The 22,624-nt window shown below is 34.0% G+C and overlaps 1 protein-coding gene across 4 annotated transcripts; it reads right to left on the reverse strand.

Annotated features, from left to right (window-relative positions):
• Window positions 1–198: 198 nt before the first annotated feature.
• On the reverse strand, window positions 199–21,683 carry LOC128211475 (condensin complex subunit 2-like). Of its 4 annotated transcripts, none has more exons than XM_052916298.1 (19): window positions 21,572–21,683; window positions 18,078–18,198; window positions 17,134–17,263; window positions 15,448–15,532; window positions 14,318–14,404; window positions 12,753–12,876; window positions 12,350–12,429; window positions 12,035–12,106; window positions 11,445–11,655; window positions 9,657–9,745; window positions 9,248–9,386; window positions 8,669–8,768; window positions 7,738–7,865; window positions 6,395–6,630; window positions 5,948–6,046; window positions 5,267–5,455; window positions 4,747–4,857; window positions 3,949–4,155; window positions 199–3,306 (listed from the first exon to the last, which is right to left on the reverse strand). In XM_052916298.1, the coding sequence occupies exons 2-19, from the start codon at window positions 18,190–18,192 to the stop codon at window positions 3,250–3,252; spliced, it is 2,259 nt and encodes a 752-aa protein (XP_052772258.1). In that variant the 5' UTR covers window positions 18,193–18,198; window positions 21,572–21,683; the 3' UTR covers window positions 199–3,249. The 4 variants fall into 4 exon arrangements, with proteins under 4 accessions (XP_052772258.1, XP_052772260.1, XP_052772261.1 ...); XM_052916300.1 differs by lacking the exon at window positions 21,572–21,683 and adding an exon at window positions 21,209–21,281; XM_052916301.1 differs by lacking the exon at window positions 21,572–21,683 and adding an exon at window positions 21,204–21,265 and having other exon boundaries at window positions 11,457–11,655.
• Between the last annotated feature and the right edge of the window lie 941 nt (window positions 21,684–22,624).

Consider the following 22,624-nt stretch of genomic DNA (forward strand, 5'->3'; position numbering starts at 1 on the left):
ACACATCAGTCTTTTGCATGATACACGCCTCATCATGGTGAACGTTCATGGCAAGTTTATTTTTGAAATCCTATGAGGCATGGTCAAAATACAGCTCGGACAAATTCATTCATTCCGGACGGATACACGCACATACACGGAACCACCATAGTAACAACCATATCTCGCTCACCGCAAGCCGGCTCGACAAAAAACAAGTCGTTTTTGACATTTATTCCATTTGCAATTACTTTCAAAATCAACACTTGGTACTTGAGAAGGAAAATAACATAATAATAGCATTATGATGGAGAAATGTTTGGTAATGTACCATATGTATATTTAAAATATATATTCTTATGAAGTGTTGGTAATATGTAATGTGTAGGATAGACAAATGAAGAAACAGGACGAGATAATCGCTAACAAAGTCAACAATTTCAAAGCATGTCAGAGAAACAAAAAGACTCATACATACATTGATACAAACAGTTGATAACAGCAACAAGCAGTAACATGTCTTCGAGTAACAAGAGAGCCTCGGAATGAAATACAACACTTGTCAGTTTATTTTGGAGGGATTTCCAGTTGAACAAGGGCATAACTCAATAATAATTAAAGAAATATTTATGCACCTTGCTATACATGAGCATACCGTCTACAGTATTATGTAAACCAAGTTTCATTTGAATGTTATTTTTGGTTTTTGCCACAGATTTTGCATAAAGTCTAAAAAATTATCATTGAAGAACAGACAAGCTAAAAATGACATAAGTGGAAAATATGACGCCAATGTTTCATGTGAGTACAAATCCAGGCACCATGGCATGGTTTGAAGGCTATGGCTACATAAAACATAGTTTGCTTTCTTTTAAATGATGTGAAACACTGACAAATTACCTGTTGCTTAAATTTAGTTACAACTATCACTGCTTGTTGCTGTTAGCCAATAGTCAAATACACATTTATTGAGATACAACATGCCATGTCAATAGTCATGTTGATTATGAACATTGAGTTCAAATAAATTATAAACTACAGAATTCAATGTCTTTTTAAACCCCTATAATGACAAAAATAGTATGCATTTTGTTTTCTTTCTTAGTCACATAAGAAAAAGTGTAAGATATAGATAGTGTTTTATCAAGAATCCTAGGAGCATTTTGTCCCAGTACTGCACTGTTTCAAATCTCTCCTATGTACAAATTCATTCATAGGAATCCTGATGCAACAGCTGTTAGAATTTCAAGGTAAAATATTTGTTTTAGGACAATTTGTTTGTGTAATCCTTTATATAAATACAGAAAATATTACAATGATCCTTATTGTATATATATATATTAGTTAAAACAATGTACATATATATGATATATTTACAATGCTGACCATGAACATTAATTAATAAATGGCATAAAAATATGATGACCATGAACATTTATTAATGGCAGATGATGACCATGATCATTAATTAAGGGCATGTGACAAATAAATTAATTAAAACAGATAAAAATACACAATAATGATGATAATCATCATAGAAACAAAATTCATCGCAACCCTAACATAAAATGAATTATTAATATATATAAAAAGGGTATCTACCAGTCTATAAATAAATGTGATGCAATGTATTGAAACATAACAATCAGGGCATGGCAAAGCCAATGCTTGTATTATTGGGTGTGGTTGTATTCTCAGTCGAACAAGGGACATCAGTTTTCTATTATTAAAGCCAGTTTTATGGGCTTTTCTGTACATGTATGTATTGCCTCCTGCAACATATGTTTCAAGGTTTATTTGATATCTTGAATAGTTTTAGAGTTATGGCCAATGTTTGCGAACGACAACACTGCCTTTGCCATGAAGGACACCAAGGCCTCGAAAGATCTTTGAAAAGTGTACAATACAGATTTACAATGAAACACCTTTTTTTACTAGAATAATCAATATACAGCAATGAATGGTCATGAAAAATAATTAAGTAACGAAGTAATGACAGATGAGAATATTAAGCCAATGCCTCCCTGAATTCCGTTACACATGTTGAACACAATTAGTGGTATCTATAAATTGTTTTCATCAGTCACCGGAGACTTGGGAGAAGTCTCACTAACTTTTTTCAGTCATAGAATCAAAATACAGTAGTTACACAATTTATTACTCTGAAATCCCTCTTGGGCTCCACTGACATTGACCTTTGGGTTGAAGGCACAAATGTTATACGCAACACACTCCTGTTTCAAAAGTCTCGCTCCTTTCTTCAGGTTTTAATTGCATTTATGCAAACACTTCTGAAATCTGCCATAGGTGTTTAAAAAACATAATTTCATGTTTACATTTGTACAAACTTTAATATTTTAGCACTGAAAAGTAAACAACTTCCTCCATGTTTTGTACTTTTTCAAATCATTGCTTTTCAATCACTAGTTTTTAAACTGTTCATAGTCACTATTGCAAACAGCTGTAAAATTCGCCTCCAATTTTTCATTTACAGCTTGGATGTCACACATTGTTTCATACAAATTTATTTTCAGCTGAATTGGATCATTCTTATGTTGTTTAATAGCACAATTTAAACTTTTATTCCAAACATGTAGGCCTTTGGACACACTACATGTATATTTTCAAGTTCATTACTTATTTCTACATACAGAAACTCATTTTCCTTTCAGAACCATGGCACCATTGGTTGTTAAAAACATTAATAAGATGTTTATTTCAAACAATAACTTGAATGTCAACTTTACACTAATAACACTATACATGTATTGGTTGAAGTCCTATTTCTAGGTGTGCTTAGGTCTCTAGATATAGCCTGCGCCATATAATTTGAACAGTAAAAACAGACGTTCACTTAGTCTTGTTAGGTTATCACCTGGTATCAAATTGGGCTTAATTTTCTATCAGATATTTTCAGTATAAATTCTCTTGGTTGCCATCAATGAAGATTATCCTTTTCACCTGGTTTTATGCAGCATATTTCAAATCCTGTCAGTATTCATATCAGGGATAATAACAGACCAAATATCCCAACCCTGAAAATTTAGTTTGAGTATGAGGGAGTCATAGTCCAATCAGGGTTTAGGGACTAACACCCCTGTTGAAATTGTTTCCAAAGCCATTTATATCCATTTCAAGGTACTTCTTACTATTTCAATGTATACGCCAGCAATAAATTTAGTTAACAACTGTACGATAGTCTGAATGTTGTAAATCCTGAATTTTGGATTAATCCTGAACATTATCACCCCTGTGACATTGATGTGATCCTCAGAGTCCCTGGGTAATCAGTAGGTCCTCCATGTTCATTGTCTCAATCTTTAATGTCTGAAAGCACAGGAAAACAAGAATGACCATCTTGACAACTATAAAGTAGAAATTATCTTACAATGACAAAATCAACTTGTAATTCATGGTGTTAAACATGTGGGACAAAACAAAACAGACCGACAAGCTCACTCCTATATCCGTCCATTTTTTTGTTTTATGGGGATATAAGTAGACTTAAGATGAGTAAGACCAAATTTTATCATTGTAACTACATTAAGTCATTGACATCTTCAATCAAGCTATGCTGTGTAATATTAGGAAAACTGTGGAGTGAATGTCAATTCAGTTCTTTTTTCAGTCGAGGTATATAAAAGAGGTATAACTCAACAATTATTAAAGCGAGATGGAATGTGCCTTGGCAGTTGCTGTACATGTGCGTACTATCTTTGGCAAAATGTGAACCGAGTTTCATTTCAGCATCTTAATATAATTTTTTTTTAAGTGATGGCTTAGGATAACATTTCTGCATGCCAAAGAGGACACCTAGGTTATCAAAATACCTCAGTTGTTTCTGTTTCTTTTCAGATTTTCAGAACACAAAAACTTACAACTGAGGCAAACAAAACAAACATCATCACATCTGGTAACATGGAAAACCAAACCCATACTGTAACTGAATCCTACAACTACCCAACCCACCTTTTCATTCGCAAGATGCAGTAGACACACAAACGCAATGGGGACGCTAAGATTTTTTGCCGTCTGTCCAGAGACTTTTTCCGGCAGATCATCAAGCAATTTCTGGAAGGTTGTTTGCCCCTGCATCTCTTTATTCTCACTGCTAGGCCCAGGGCTCGGTTCCACACTCGCAGAGTTGTTTTCGTTCCCTTCTTCTGTTCCTTGTGGCTGCAAGTGATAATAAATTTACCGAAGTTTAATTATGATATTTTGTACTCTGAAATCTGTAAATAAATACATATTGCATTGCCACACATTTTGCACATCTATAGTGCCAACCCCTTTCCAAGATTCATGTGTACACATCTGGGATGGTCTTCTCGTACTCATACTTACTCATGTACCAATTTCAAGCTCTTGGTACTCTGACAGTACTTGTCTTAAATTATGATACAACTTCTCATAAGTACTAATACTTACTGGAGTACTCGAAGCAAAATGGTCAGTACTTATGAGTACTTTACATATTTTTCTGACTTTTCCAAAACATTTGAAGTCAATTCATACTTTGATATACTTTTTCTCTAATAATGTATGTTCATAATTTATCTTATTCTATATATCTCATTTCAGTATGTCATTTTTATCAAGTTGATGCTGCTAATTTTAGGATGCTTGGCTTGCCTCCATTGTTTCCATAGTATTATGTCCAGCATTTTAGTTCATGCACAATTACCACAGACACAAAAACTATAAAACTAACAGGCTAAGTTTAAAAATAATCCAAAAAGATCAAATCAGAAAATGTATTCCATGTACCTGATCGCTTGTTTTTGGAGAGGCCTTGAGCAAATGCCACATGGATGACTTGAGTCGCTTCACATCTAGTTTCTTGGCCGTCTTTGCATAGTCTATGTCTATCTTGGCCACCTGTGCAAATTGAAATACTACAAAATTTAGTAAATGCACATGGATTTATATTATATATACATCAATAAGAAACATTAAAGGTTTGAAACCACAAACAGTTTCTTAGCACTCTTTGAATAGTCTAAGTCAATCTTAACAACCTAGCTCCAAATTCTCGAGATATCTTATATGAAGCAGTTTAAAAAGTCTCAAAACACTTTAAAAAAGATAAAATTTCACAATTTAAACCAAAACTAAAACTGTGAGCTAAGGTTGATCCTGTTATTAGGGACTAAGGTTGTCTGAGCAAAATGGGGCCTGAAATTTGGAAGTTACTCACTGCCAGGGTATAAACCTTACAGGGTTGAGCAAGTAAATAAACAAGTGCTGTCTCCAGATTTAGCTATCAAAAATTCAAACTGACAATTACCTTATAAGGCTGAGCAAGTAGTGTATTCCCTGTAAGAAGAGTGCCGTCGCCAGGGTTAGCCTGTGTAAATGTGTCCTGGCTCTGAGAAAACGGATCCTGGGATGAGCTTGATTCAGAATTAAAGTCTGTTCCTGCCGCAACAAAGTTTCCAAAGTCTACATCGCCACTGTCATTGTCATCATCTACATTCTAAACACACAAAAAAAGATGTTTATAGTAGAAGATTTTGTATTGAAGGACATTCTTAGTGGCCAAAAGCAGGAAATCTTTAATCATGTAAAACATAGTATGTTTAGCACTTTGCTATAATATCATGCATTTATCAAAAAACAGACAAATTCAAAAATTCAAGCCCAAAACTAAGTATTACGGTACATTCTGACAGGAATCATACTAGTAGGATGTATGATGTCTTTAAACATTGCTATCAATGTATGTAAAGATAGGATTAACAGTGAATTTGGTCATTTTCAAAGTTAAAGGGCTGTTACACCTGAGTAAAGAGTGAAATGATATTGTTTATCTAAAGCTGTTGAGGTATTATGTCTATAATTTACCATTTAGTCTATAAAGAAAGCAGAAACTGCCACTGTGTCTTCATAAGCTTATCATGCAGGTTCATAGCTAGTAACTTTGTTACAGACAAAGTTTTAAACATGTGTACCAAATAAGACAACATACCTCATCATTAGGACAGTAATTCTCCCTGTCGTTAATGTTTTCATAATCATAATTTTCAATGGCATCGTCAACATCTGCACTGGATTTCTGTCGACGTATCTGCAAGAATTTTTTTATATTGTAAGTTTTTGCAAAGCTCTCTTCATAAACATGATAAAATACATTCAAGTTTTAGCTTGAAGCCCATTTTTTTGGTAAAATGCTGAACACCTTAAAAAACAATTCAACAACTTTAATTGGAACACAAACACAAACAAGCTACTTATAAACTGATTTTTGTTAGCGTAAATTAAAAACAATCTCTAAAAGACCCATGTCAGAATACAAAAGCTTGAAATTCTAGAAGTATCCTTATTAAATATTTAGCATTGTACAGTAGCAAACATATTTTTGTTTCAGTTCATAAATTTGCTAATAAATTTGTCCAACAAACATCTAAGTACATACCATTTTCTTTCGTAACAAGAACAATCTAAACAGCTTGTCCGCATCATAATGGTGATCCTTAGGTAGCGTAGTCTGATCTTTGCTGTATTTATTCAATGTATTTTTGGTTAATGCTGTTCCTTTTGACAGTTTAAACTTTGAATCAAAATCTATTTCTTCGTCAAAGTCTATTCTAAACACAGTCTTCTTTCCTTTTGTCTTGTCCTTTTTTGATAAAACTGTTGATTTCCAAGATTCTGCAAGAATAATGTTTAAATCATTTACAAGAGAGGTGCGAGGTGGAGCAATATATGAACCATCAGTGAATGGTGATCAATTACAGACATTTCAAAGAAATGGAGTCAAACTTTTACAGAATATTATGATAAGGATCATATGAAAATTGGTAGTAAGAGTGATGATGAAGACAATTGCGTCAATTTTTAACAATTATAAGGCCATAACTCCGGTACTGAAGTGATCAGACTGGTAATCAAACTTACCGTAGATGTTATATTCATAAGCTTTATGATCAAGTATGGTAAAATCAGATGAACTTTTGCAAAGTTAAAAGTTCAAGATAGTTAGTTATATCTACTAAGTCTCCCACGTTTACAGTTTTTTGTGAACTTGTACCAGGACGAACGAAAACGCTGCTGCTTATTCAACGTTGTTGTAAATAAATACTGCCTGTGCGCACATATACAGTAGATATCTACATGTTTCATTGATTCATTGTAAAAGTTATACGGATGAAAAACGTCCGCTAGTATTCTAGTCCACATGTATTAATAGTCCAAATCAAACTTTCTCTTTACAATCCTTGCGGAAATTAATCTGTTTGTTTTTTTCCCCTATCGTTAATTTTTACGCTGTTTAAACACATGTCAGATTTTCTATTTTTATCATGGCGTCCACTCAAGCAGATTAATGTTAAAGAATAGCAAAAATATTTATTTAGAAATTCGTGTTAACTATTTAACTTCAGGAAAAGAGCAAATTTTTGTAAATCAACATGTTATAAGACGGAATTATTAGTGACTGTTTATATTAACAAATACTATGGTTTCTTGTTGAAGAGATCATCACAACCGTGTTGCCACACTTCAGACTATTTGCTTGACGAATCCACCATCACTAACAAAACACTACACAGAGATTACTGGGAACATTTTCGCATGCTTTTTAATCTTGTGATTTAACGGTCTGCGATTATGTAAACGTTACGGCTGAGAAACGACATGACATAGTTTACACGTGTTAACATGGGAGCCTTTCTATCTACCCAGAAACATTATCTGCAGTAAGAAATGGTGCCACAACAAATTGGCCTTTTCTTGGACGCGTATAATCCAACCCAGTACCTTTGGACAGGTGCCCAGCTTTCCAATGTGCAGGCCCGGCCCAGGAGCGTAGAAGAGCCTTGTTAAAATACGAGTAGTCTGAGGGCTCTGTTGAGAGAACCTGCATCAGGGTTCCTGTTGTACCATGCCTAAAATTAAATATATGTTATCATTGTAATACTACAAGTTAAGTTCTGTGCTCCAGCCAGAATTTGAAAAGGGCAGGGTCAGGTAGTTCACTTTTGATGCACAGTGAATTAGCCTTAATGGGGCATTTGCAAGGACTAAAGTTCAATTCTTATTGTGTATGTATTGTAACTACTTTTAATACTAATAATTTGTTATGAATAAGATGTCAAAATTATGTATACTAATTCGTTTTATTTTTATTTCTAAAAATTGACTCAGTTAATCAAATGGGCACATCCAGCAGGGCTTCCATTAAAGGTAGTTTGGAAGTTATATTACTCCCAAGAAATGAGTTAAAACTTCCAAAATTAATTCGATGGAGTACAAAAACATTCATAATTTTGAAGAAAACTTCCAAACTAGAAAGCATGGACGTTCAAAATATCAAAACCTTGTGTCAATATTACTTTTAGGTTACAATTTCAATCAGTCTTAGAAAAATTAACTATTATTATATAAGTTTTTGAATTTGGCATGTTAAATTTGCAAATAACATGATTTGTAACATACTAGTTGAAAAATAGTGGAAATAGATATTGCATAAGGGAGACTTAAACTACCACATTTCATTGAAAGCTTGATGGACAGGAAGCTCATACTTCCAGTTTCAAATTCTTAATGGAAGCCCTGATCCAGGTGTAATAAAAGGCAGTAGAGCACTGAAAAGTGTGTTTAGTCATTTTGCAAGTATGCAAAAAAAGCTGTCGCAAAAATAGTCAAGTGTTTTACAAAGAAGAATTCAAGCTGTATGTGTTTTACTCACGTCATGTCTTGTAGTACTGACTGAACCAGTTTGGCAGCCTTCCCATCACCTATACAGTTGTCTGTACCCATATCTTCATCAAGATTTGTGTCTGCTACATCTGAAATAGATGCATTAAAACAATTGATATCACAATAAATAAGAATACATGTATGACCGACCTCAATTATACCTAAAATCATAAAATGTGCATGATTTTGGTCCGGATGTTACCTAAATGGAAAATATTACTATATTAGAGCCTGTCTTTTCAAAACATACCAGCTAGTGATAAATCCCAGAAAAAGTCGAGCCATCATTGCCTTCAACATCAAACATAATCCTGTCCTTTACTTAAATATTGACATAAAATTACCTTCAATATCATACATAATCCTGTCCTATACTTATATATTGACATAATAATTACCTTCAAAATTATCCATTATCCTGAAGCATAGCTGAATATTTAAATAAATTCATTGTGCTGTCCCTGACTGAGAAAGATGCTACATCCATGACGAAAATGTTTACCATTCATTGTTTAACTGTCATGGTTGACAGACAACCTATTACATTCATGACACAAGCCATAATTACCTTCAACATCATCCATAATGCCATCACCGCCACCAAATATCGACATATTGTCATCATCTCCTTCAGGGATTGGCTCAGGCTCTGCGTCCATATCGAATCTGTGTTCCTCTTGTGACGAAGACAGGCCCGGTAATGAACTCTATCAACAGGACATAACATTAAAGAAGGGATAAAATGATGATCAAGTATTGTCAGAAAATCAATCTTTCATGTAGAATCAAGGTCACCCATATGTGATTGCATAAATTTTCCTCGTAGTAAACTCTAGTGTAACATGACATAGTATAGCACTAAAGGGATATTCTTACTTAAGCATTTACAGTATAACCGTAATAACATAAATTACTACAAATTAAAGAAACAAAAAGAAGTCATTTCTTACAGACTGTAACCTACAAGTTTATTTTACCTGATCTGAGGAGTCCCAGTTAGTAAATCTGTATGTGGAAAAGGCAGGACACACTTGGAGTGGAGACATCTGCTCATTATGATGTAAACCTGCAAGAAATTCAAGAGTATGTTTATACTAAATGAATAAGTCATTTTCCTGGGCAGTAAGCACTGTTTCCTTTTCAATAAATAGACAGAAAGGCTAAAGAAATGTGATTAAGTTTGTTTCTTTAAGCATACACCAACTCGTCCATACAATAACAGTTTAATGGTCCAATTTGTTTATGAAGTATACGGTAATAAAAACAAGAGCCGTCGTAAGACAGCGCGCTCGACTACGCCCCTTTGACTTAGAAGTGAATACAATAACGATGTAATATTACCAAGTTTGGTCTCTTTATGTCAAACCTAACTAAAATTATTCGATACATAAGGTGACTATGATGCTGCCCCGCCCGAATAATGACGCAAGTCATTTAAATAATTTGATTTCCCATTATGAAAATGTGGTTAAGAATATACAAATATGCCTTTCAAAAGAAATAAAAAAAAATTAAAAAATTCAAGGGCCATTATTTGTATTTAGGGTAAAACGGAGTTATGTTTCTTGTTGTAAGATGGTCGTACATAATTTTGAATTTTATTAAGTGCATTGAATGAACGGTTTAGAAGTTTTTTTTATTATCATCCCAACTTGCCCTTACTTTTACTTGCCTAAAACTTTAACCTAAGACAATCAGGGGCCATAACTTGTGTTAAGGACATGGAGTTCTGTAACCTCATTGGGTAATGGTCCTGAACAATTGTGTGAAGTATAAAGTCAATTGAATAAAGGGTATAGAAGTAATTAATAAATATCCCAACCTGTCCTAAAACTTTAACCTAAGTTCCATAGTCAATCAGGGGTCATAATTTGAATAAAAAATAATATGGAGTTATCTAACCTCATTATCTGATGGCTCTGAACATCTGTGTGAAGTATTAAGTCAATTGAATGAATGGTATTGGAGTTTTAAGTGAAAATCCCAACTTGCCCTAAAACTTAAACCTGCCCTAAAACTTTAACCTAAGTCAATCAGGAGCCATAAATTGTATTAAGGATACTATGGGGTTATGTAACCTCATTGTGTTATGGTCCTGAACAATTGTGTGAAGTATTAAGTCAATTGAACAAAGGGTATAGAAGTTATTAATAAATATCCCAACCTGCCCTAAAACTTTAACCTAAGTTCCATAGTCAATCATGGGCCATAATCTGTGTAAAGAAGAATATGGAGTTATCTAACCTCATCATGTGATAGCCCTGAACAACTGTGTGAAGTATTAAGTCAATTGAATGAAGGGTATTGGACTAATAAGTGAAAATCCCAACTTGCCCTAAAACTTTAACCGGAGTCCGACGCGAGAAGTTTAGCCAACCTATTCTTCAAATAGTCGAGCTAAAAATTATGAAACAATAAAAAATAATAAATTAAACATGAAATGCAGAAATGCAGGGAAACCATGTTTTCAATGATTGACTTCAGCTTGTGTTGTGAGAATTATATGTAAGCTGATTTGTCGGCCGTTGTGTGTTTGTTATGCAAAAGGTCTCCATAAACCTTTCCTACTACCAAGTTTCACTTTGTGAAAACCTCTTTAACAACAACATAAATTGGAATTTTGTTTTCACATTTGGGAATAAGGTATACGTTTGAGCAATAGTACTGGGCTAAAACTATAAATTTGTCAGAAAAACGCACTGACAATATGCAATGTCTTTTTTAGATAGTGTTGCACTGTTGCATGTCAAATTCAATCCTTAAACCTCTGCACAAACCCGGAAAATCAGACACATCCACATTTTCCCGCCGTTCCTCTATCCTTGAAGTGTCAAGGTCGTCTGTTGGAGCAACCAGGGTGTTCGAGTCCAGCACAAGGCGCAGGGTGTTGTCGAATGTGCGGAGATTGGAGAGCAACAAGCCACTACTGCCACCCTCATCGAAAGCAGCGGACATCACTTGGAACAGTGGGTCAACCTGACAGAGTATAGAAATTTTTGTAAACTTGTTTTCTAACTTATCTCATGCACAACAGTGGTTTAAAGACATTTATGTATGGTATGTGTTACAATAATTATAATTATAATACTGATCATGACAAATAATTTGGTACTTATTATGTTAGATATTTTAGCAGAAAAAAAATAATGTGAATTTGACAAATTGTGTTTAAAATTCCTTTAGAATGCCATTTACTTGTAGATCAAATCCTCAACTATTTAACAGATCAATTTCACTCTGAAAAAAGGGATACCTCCACTTAACATTTTTCAGAATTAAACAATTTGAAAAGTTGCTATATTTCCAGTTCTTTAAGAACCAACTTGCCTTATTTATATAAGGTTAAATCACCTACCTCAAATTCCAGATCAAACTTTTTCACATTCAAATTCTTAATATTGGTCTCCACGGTTTTACTCTTTCTTGTCTGAAACCAAACATTACAACATAAAACACCTTTAAAACACATTAATGATAATGTTTTCATAAAGTTTTCAATTATTTAGGCAAAAATATTACTATAAGGTCTATATATACCAATGTTTTTTTCTAGGGATAAGTTAACTATCATGTGTGCTATTCATTGCACACTTGCTAAAAAAATTAAGTTTAGAGCATAACACATGTATGAACTGCACAAAACATTCTAACTGGTCCCTAGATTCTATACCTTTTTCTTCTTTTTCTGTTTCTCCTCTCCCCTGTCCTCCCCTGGGACATCTTCTCCACCCTCATCCATCTCCTCACCATCTGTAACGGAGCAGTGATAAAAACCAGAATAACATGGAATTGGAATGTCGCCTGTGTAATGCACTCATCATAGTCAAACACATTTTTATATAAATTTTAATGAACTAGGTATAAAGGCAACTCATATGCTTTGTATTGGTTTTGTCTGATTATCATTTAATACAAAGTATTTGGCAAAGTAGAAATCTTCAATTGTTTATATTTGTAAAACATTTTTTCAAGATTTTCAATAATCAAGTTTATTGTGAAATCTTCAAATTGTAGAGTTTACATTCTATACACTGTTGTACAAAAATACCTGTATTTACATGTATTTTCCCTACCTTCAGTCTGTTTTTTCTTGTCTGTTCGCCCCAGACCACTGAGAACCTTGAATGTCTCTGCATGGATGGCGTCCACCCTTCCCGCGTAGATTTTGGCACTGGCATCAAGAGTGGTGCTTGCAACCTTTTTGATGAAGCAAAAATGTACACATGGAGGCCACCACAACAATGTGCTTACAACCAAAAATTTTAAGATGGAAAAATTCAGAAACAATAACATGCAAGAAGTCAAGAGTTAAAATTATATCAAACATAAAGCTATCAATATGAATTGAACTATGTTTGAACTGACATTAATGAATTCCAGCTTTTTCTTTAAAAATAAAAATTCTTCAATATATAATTTATATATAAATATTGATTCAAAAGAGCGACAGTTTGATAAGATTGTTAAGAAGATGTCCCCAAAGTGAGCATTAAATTGTTATATTAAGTTCTATATTTTTGCTTAAGAATTTTTTTAAATGAACTCAACCACTGATAGTTAGCTTTAATGAAAATTCTATTCAAACACTATTTTGTTGCAAAATATTCTTTTAAAAGTTCTTCAGTCTGTAAGGCATTCCATTTCATGAAAGTGGACTTATTTTAGAAAACGTAGTTTGGCTATATAATTAAGGTACCTCTGCATGAATAAAGATAAGCAACATATTAAAACATGAGCTGTCACAGAGACAGCTGGCTCGACTATTACGCCGCTTTTCAGTGTAAGGATTGTAAATTTTTGGCAAAACATTGATCACTGTAAAATTAGATTGGATTTCAATGCAATACATGATGTAATTGCTGAGATGTTAACATGAATGTGGTTACATGCAAAATTTTAACAGAAGTCCAATAATAAAGCCTAAAAAAGGGCCATTATTTTTTGCAAAATACAGTCACCTAACTTGGTTATTCAAGTAGGTTGGGTGGTTGAGTACCATTGTATATAGTATCAATGCAATACATGAAGTACCATGTGCTAACATGCAAAACATTAACCAGAATTTCTAAGTCGCATAATAAAGGGGCAAAAATGATACAATATGCAAGATAGAGTTATCTTTCCTGATTAATTAAGAAGGTTGAATAGTTGGGAGCCTGTGTTATTCAAGTTTCAATGCAATACATGATGTATTTGAACTTTTAAGTCGAATAAAAAAGGGCAATAATTTGACTTTAATGCAAAATAGAGTTATCTTACTTGGTTAGTTAAGTAGATTGGATGGTTGAGTACCATTGTATAAAGTCTCAATGCAATACATCATGTAGTTGCTGAGGTAAAAAACCTATGTGTGCTTACATCCAAAACCGTAACCAGAATTTCTAAGTCAAATAATAAAGGCCCATTATTTGCATTCAAGTGTTATATAACTTCATTAATTAAGTAGGTTAGATAGTTGGGAATACATAACTAAAGTTTCAATGCAATACATGATGTATTTACTGAGATACTGACTTAAAGGTGCTTGCATGCAAAACCTTAACCAAGGTGTGAAGCCGACGCCAACGCTAGGGTGAGTAGTATAGCTCTTCTTATTCTTCGAGAAGTCGAGCTTATAATCATGTTTGGTAAGTCTTACTTGGAAGTTTTCTAACTCTTTCTTTTTCAGCAGCTCAGACATGTAGTCAATCAAGTGAAGGCCGAATGCATTCTTGGCATTGATTTTCTGAAATAGAGAAGAAATCCATCATGTTTTGACAGTCCATACAGCTAAGTTAATTTAAAAAAAAAATTACAACAATGATATCGAAGTAAACAAAGTGTATAATTAAAAAAATAATAATCTTATTTTAAAGCAACCAATTACCACCCATACAAGAAGAAGAAATTGGGGTACTCCTGTAAACAATTAACACAGTTTTCCATTCAAAAAATATAACTGGGCATTCTGTTAAGATTTTAACTTGTCGAAATGTGTTCCAGTATTGTTGCTTCATTTTGCAATTTTCTTTCAAACTTAAGCAATCATTGGGCCATTTGTCCTGAATTGTTTAACAACTCAGAACAAATTATTAAACATGATGTACTGTATGATACTACGGGCCAATTGTTCAGACCTTTGTTAACAATGATGTTAACAGCATTGTTAACTTTCAAATCTTAAGTGTATGGAAATTCAATGGATATACTTGTGATATGCAAGATTTGAGACAATTCTTTCGACTGTACTTGTTTCAGTTGAATATATAAGCACATCATGAAAAGTTTCACATTTAAACGTTAACAACAATCTGGTTATTGAAGTTCTTAAATATAACCAAGTTCTAAACAATCAGCTTGCCATCATGTTAGATATTATACAGTAAAAGAATTGTATCACAAGTCTGTATTTTATAGGATCTATAGAAGCACTTGCGCTTGACTGTCTTGAACAGTGTCAGTCTCTGTTGAAAACATTAGTCAAGTTGCAAGAATGAAGTTTAATACAAACTTTATTGCTAGGAGAACAAAATAAGGATAGTTACAAGTAATCTTACACAACATTTAGATTTTTGGTTTCCAACAACACGCCTATGTTTACCTGACTCCATTTACAAACAGTTTCAATAAAATGTGTTATTAAAATGTTAAAACTCTGTGACATTTCCAAATGACCCTTCTCAATTGAATTCACAAAAAGTTAATATAAGGCAATTTGTATGCAGTTTTTCCATGAAATTTGACTTCTTTTTATGCAATAAAGAAACAAAAGTTATAAAAAACACTTACATTTTCTGCCGACAGCTTTATACAGCTTGTGTAGTGTTCTGTGAGTTGAGCAGTTGTAAAGTTTTGAAGAGGCAATGATTTTCTCCTGAAATATAATCACACAAAATGTCATGTTTGTGTGGTTTTTATATATTTAATAGGTCATTATTTGTTTGTATATTGAACAAGGCCAAGGTTCTCACAAACTCTCATTGAGTAAGATAAAAATCATGATAAAGGAGTATTTGCTACAAAAACACAACATTCTAACAATGTTTATGTTATTTAACTAAAAGAATAATAACTCTGGAAATTCAAAGAGCAGGTTGCAATTATTTGGCTATTTTGGCAATTGGGAGGAGGTCTACAAATGGCCAATGTGTATGATAAAAATAAATATAATTAAGACAAGAGATGTTAGTGAAACATTTATGCCCCCTTGGGAGCCAAATTGTTAGTAGGATTTGGACACTTAAATAAAATATGGACAATCAGAAAACCTTTTTTCAGCTTACAGTCACACTGACCTTGACCTTTGACCCACTGACCTCAAAATCAATAGGGTTCATCTGCTGGTCATGACCAATACGCCTACCTAGTATGAGGTCCCTGGGTCAAAGCGTTCTCAAGTTATTGATCGGAAACCGTTTTTCATGTTAAGGTCACACTGACCTTGACCTTTGACCCACTGACCTCAAAATCAATAGGGTTCATCTGCTGGTCATGACCAATACACCTACCAAGTATGAGGTTCCTGGGTCAAAGCGTTCTCAAGTTATTGATCGGAAACCGTTTTTCATGTAAAGGTCACACTGACCTTGACCTTTGACCCACTGACCTCAAAATCAATAGGGTTCATCTGCTGGTGATGACCAATACACATACCAAGTATGAGGTCCCTCGGTCAAAGCGTTCTCAAGTTATTGATCGGAAACCATTTGGTATTCCGACCGACCGACAGACAGACAGACCGACCGACCGACATGTGCAAAACAATATACCCCACTTTTTTCAAAAGGGGGCATAAAAAATAATAAAACTAGTATGAGGTCCCTGGGTCAAAGCGTTCTCAAGTTATTGATCGGAAACCGTTTTTCATGTTAAGGTCACACTGACCTTGACCTTTGACCCACTGACCTCAAAATCAATAGGGTTCATCTGCTGGTCATGACCAATACACCTACCAAGTATGAGGTCCCTGGGTCAAAGGTTAAGGTCACACTGACCTTGACCTTTGACCCACTGACCTCAAAATCAATAGGGTTCATCTGCTGGTCATGACCAATACACCTACCAAGTATGAGGTCCCTGGGTCAAAGCGTTCTCAAGTTATTGATCGGAAACCGTTTTTCATGTAAAGGTCACACTGACCTTGACCTTTGACCCACTGACCTCAAAATCAATAGGGTTCATCTGCTGGTGATGACCAATACACATACCAAGTATGAGGTCCCTCGGTCAAAGCGTTCTCAAGTTATTGATCGGAAACCATTTGGTATTCCGACCGACCGACAGACAGACCGACCGACCGACCGACATGTGCAAAACAATATACCCCACTTTTTTCAAAAGGGGGCATAAAAAATACAAAAATGTGCTGTTATCAAAATTTCGATATTTTTAACACAATGTGGTCATATTAGAAAATAAATCATCCACTGGAAGTGTTGTACTAACTACAATTTGGCATTCTCTGTATTTACTGACCTGTCCGCAGGAGAGCTAGGAGAGCCCATATTCTTTCTCTGTAGGTCCATAACACGGGACCTACGCCGGGCTTTCCTCTCCTGCTCGTCATCTTGCTGCTCCATTAGTAATGTGGATGGACTGCTTACACCTGCTCAACAGAATATTTATGGAAAATTGTAATTTCAGTAATCGTTCACTAAGGAACTGGTAAATGCTAATAATGAAGTTGGCAAGAAATGTGATTGATAAAAATAGTTGTTAATAGGTCAGATCCTTCTTCGCCAAGTCCACACCTAAGCATAAAAAGGTTTATTTTTCGTACTCCGGATGAGCATATTTATTTGCATGTGACCAAAATTAAATGCCAAAAAATCTGAACTTTTGAACATTACAAAAAAATACTTCTTTTAGTACCAGCAGAGCATTTTTACTTTGTTCCATATAAAAACGAAAAATGCTGTTTAACAGTTATTTATCATGCGTAGGTAATTAAAAATAATTAACGATATCTTTAAGGGCATGTAACCAGATACAATCCTGTTTTAGGGCTTACAATTTAAAAAAAACAAACAATATTAAAGGTGCAGATTTAACGTTTTGACAACTTTTTATTTTTTGTCTTGGAACGAGCCATTTTTTGCAAAAATCGATGGAAACCAGTTATAAAAGACTGCTGACAAAAAATCAGATCGCAGATTTTTATATTTAAGTTTAAAATTGATATTTTATGCATTTTTCTTCAACCGTTAGTAACAGTTTAAGCCATAAAACGGAAATATGAAAATCTACGATCTGATTTTTTGTCAGCAATCATTGGTTTGCAGATATTTACACAGGACAAAAAATAAAAAAAAGTCCTTAAAATAGTCAATCTGTGAGAGTGCAGCTTTAAGATTTAATCAAAAATATGAAATTCAAATTAAAATGTTATCATTCGTGACACATTTACTTTTCAGACTTACTTGAAAATTTAGCTATTGAGGGGGAATGAACAGATGACTGTGAATTCTGGCGATGAGGTATATTTGGTGTGGTTACGATGGGTGACAGCACCTCTCGTTGTCTCATGGCTGACATGACCCACTGAAATAAATTCATATCAAAATGGTAATTCTTCAATGATTTATTATCGAACCATCAATACACAGCACACTGATTTTTTAAAGATACAAAAATATTCTCAGTCATATAATGACAGCATAATTAAAACAAATATTTTTTTTTATATAAGTCATGGAATGGAATAAGTCAAAAATTGGTTAAACAATAAGTTGACAAAACTTCTGCCAGTTCTTCCATCAGAGATAATTGACAATCTCTGTCAGCTCTGCTGATAATTAGCATGGGCATGTTTACCACTTACATGGTAAGTTACGAACCAGACATAACGGACCATATTTGAGGACATTACTGACCATGATATATAATTTTACTTGCAGTTTGTTTTAACTTTATAACATCATATTTGCGGACAATGATTTATAATCTATCTCACAGGTTTTTTTACTTATAACATACCACATTTCGAGACATTACGGACCATGAATTATAATTTTACTCACAGTTTGTTTTAACTTTATGATATTATTAACATACCACATTTGACGACATCACAGATAATGAATTATAATTTTACATGCAACTTTTGTATATTTGTGAATGTGAATATTATTATGTTTTTATAGGTTAAAGCATGTGACATGTATTTAATAGCACTTAGCGCAAAAATATTAAATGATTGGTGAATGCTTGAAGATTTACTCTGGTGTACTATAGTCTCACTAGGTAGAAATACAGTGGTTGAAATTAACACAAGCCCGCAAGCCCTGCACTGGTAAAATGTCTTCTGAGCTTGCTCAAATTTGGAATTTTATATAGCAGGGCTTGTTTTAAAATTTGATGCCAAGCAACAGTATACCAATTCGGGCTTGTTCATCCAAAAGTCTAATTTCAAAGACTGAAAATACTGTGTTCAATGCTCATTTCTTTCAAATTAGACTCGATATCCTTTAATTTTGACATTTATTCATCCTTTTGGGAATACTTGAAATAATAATATTTATTGAAAAATATGTTGAAAACATTATAGATCATGGTCCATTATGATTCTTGAGATGGTACGTAATGTCCCCAAATATGGTCCATAATGCCCCCAAAATTGGTCTCTTTGGTCTGTTCCGTAATGTGCATGGTCCGTTTTATATGTCCGTAATTCATGTTGGGCAACAGGGCTCATCCTAGACAGAAATTTTAGGGAGAAGTGAAAACGGGGGAGGGTGCGGGAGGGGGATTCCCCCTCGTGTAGGTCGGAAAATTTTGAGATTTTAAATGTCAAATGGTGGGTTCTGGTGTGTCCTGGACAACTTTTCTATACATTTCTAAAAATAGGTGTTTAAATTGTTTTTAAAATAGTCATATTGGTTGTTTTTAATTAGAATTAATTTGTTGTATATACCTTTAAAAAAAGCCAAGTTTCAAACATTTTATTACATGCAAACCTATCATGCACACATACACACATATCAGAATTTAAATACATGACACATGATGGCATCATGTAACTCAGTTACACTCTTGTTTGATGTGTAAGAGGGTGAGGGCCCATTCATGAGATGGCCAAGATCAGCACCTATGGCCCCGGCAAGCTGGAGGTGGTACTGAAATTCCTCCTTGGGGAGCTCCCGCTTGGCCAGGTGGTAGGCAGTCTTAAGGAGCTTGACATCAAGCTCGTCATCCTTTGACAGTTTGGCCAGTACGTTTTTCTTCATGGGTTCTTTGGAACGCAGAACTGTCTTCCCCAAGGCGGCCTTGTGCTGAAAATACACAAAATATTTCTTTAAAAATATTTCACAGTATCTCATAATTTTCAGCTGTCATTTAAAATAATTTGGGCATATATTACAACATGTTTTAAGATATATAAACCCAGACACCTTAAAATTAATACCACTTTGAATTGATTTATCTGCGGACTAAGCAATGCTTCTATTGTTTTAATAAATACTTACACAAGCCATGTCTCTGATGATTGGTTGTTTTTGCTGGTTGGTCATGTCCACGGGCGTAGGCGTTGTCCAACTTAGCACCTCTACAAACTTCGCAGTGCCATTTTTTATCTGCATCTTGTTTGTACCAACTGAAATTATTTTGATAATTTGACTATTTGAACTGTCGATCATGTCATCACTATCAACAGTGTCAGCTTTACGTTTTAGGCCTGGGCCACGTAGAAAGCATGATTACTATTAAACAGAATGCAAAATATCTCGTATATAGAATATTGATGTGAACCGTTCGAAGAAAAATTAATAATGGAAGCATTTCTGAATAAAAAACAACAAACCTGGAACTGTGATTCGCACTTGCCCTTCTCGCTATATTCGCAGTTATCACACCCAATTAAGTTCATTTGTCATCAGTGCACATCATTTAAACCGCTATTGTCATAAAGTATAAATCCTCATTGGAACTAATTGACATTTACAAACATCGGCAAGTGTAAATATTAATCCCTTACAATTTTATTACATCCATGACGTAGCGCATGTACACAAAGTCAATGGTGGAAACACGTGCCTCGATTGAATAAAACAAGCGTTCTCATTGGCCGAAGTCAATGGAGCATATTTACTAGGTTTAACACGATTGGCTGTTTGTCAATCGAGCTGACAGGCGGGAGGCGGAGTCACTCTGTTTTGACAAGCGTTAGTTCTTAGCGATATTGACTTTTTGATCTTTGGGCGAAGTTGACTTCGCTTTGATCTTAGAAAATAGCGAAGTTGCCGCGGGCAGGGCGACTTAATCGCCTAAGTCGCCTGGTAGGATGAGCCCTGGGCAAGAATATCAGGTATTTCTGCCAGATAAAATTTTATCATGAAGATATAATATCTGATTGACTCGCCCTGCTCTTGTCTTTAGCATGTAAAATTAAGTTCTCAATTTGTGGTTTATGTCCATGACCAATAAGGTAAACCTTGTTACGCACGTTGTATTATAATTTGTTATTCAAAAACATTAAAAAATAAGTGTCATAATGATATGTTGTAGAGTAATTGATGAACAAGTCAAATACAGAACACATGATATACCATACTTTTTAAATTCTATCCTTTCATGCATTTTTCTACCTAAGCTAAGTTTTAAAATTCATAACCACTGGAATTACCTCCCCTTTACACTCTCCATTGGGAGTGTTTTGAAAATAAGTTTACTAACAATTCACCTTTTGTTATTGATTATCAAATTTCAACCACTAGACAGATCAACACAAATCATATGTGCTGTCATGTAAAAACGTTTGCGATAGTTGACAAAATAGTTCAACAAATACAGTATCAATCTCTGGACTGTTAGTAAACATTACCCCACCCGCTCTCATTTAACATGATTTGTTCTCATATTCTACAACTCGAATCTAAAGTTGCGTTTAAAACAATATCGCTACAAATGTACTTACCGAATTTCTAAACTACAACTTTTATTAGTATTCAAAAAGAATCTGATTCGAACTTTAAACGGGAATGTTTTTCATTTTCAAAGAGCCCGCCTTTGTTATCGGAATATCTCGCGAGATCAACGGCTGAAATAATTGGCTACCAGACAAATCGTACCCTCACCAAATCGGCCCCTAGTGGAAAAAATATTTATACTTAAACACAAATATACATGTGAACATAGACATTTATTCATGAGATTGTTTTTTTATGAAAATAAATTGAATTATAACATAAATCTTTGTACTTCAAACAAATCTTGAAATAATATACATTTATAAGCATGTTGCTAATATTTACAAGAGGTATAATGATACAGTATGTGTTTTATATCAAGTCCACTATCTCAAACTGTTTCAAGCACCTATCGTCCGCCGATATTTAACAGTTATATAATAAAATACGTTCTAACATTTTTTAACATTTAATATTAAAAATAAGGGTTTAAATTTAAATTCAGATTTGAATTATTTTTGTTTATCAATCTTAGCAATGTATTTCATGAATATTTGTCTATAGAGTTTACAGATCTCATTTACAACTTCTTTTGAAATAAATTTGACAAATTATGTTTTTTTTTTATATTCAAAATAAAAAAATAAAATGATATTAAGGGGCCGAAATATCTCTGATGAAAATCATTAAGGGGCCGAAACGTCTCGAGTCAATTTAATTAAGGGGACAAAATAGCAGTGCCGAAACGTCTTAGGGGCCGATTTAGTAAGGGGCCGATTTGTCTCGCTCCCAAATAATGTACCGTATTGTAGTTAAATAGACAAGACGGCGATATTGAAATTCACGTGAGATGAAATTTAGTTATTTATATACGTGTGTAAACACGCGTGAGTACTTGACAAAAATATACAATGATCACGATAATGGCGTGAAATTGAAATTTATATAACCAAATACTGCAGAAAATAAAACTTTACGAGTCACGTAGCAGCCAATTGGATATGTTTTTATTTCTTTAGTCGTAACTTGTACTATCCAATTTCTAAATTACAACATGTGTG

The sequence above is a fragment of the Mya arenaria genome, chromosome 12 (assembly GCF_026914265.1).
Source record: "Mya arenaria isolate MELC-2E11 chromosome 12, ASM2691426v1".
Lineage (NCBI taxonomy): Eukaryota > Metazoa > Mollusca > Bivalvia > Myida > Myidae > Mya > Mya arenaria.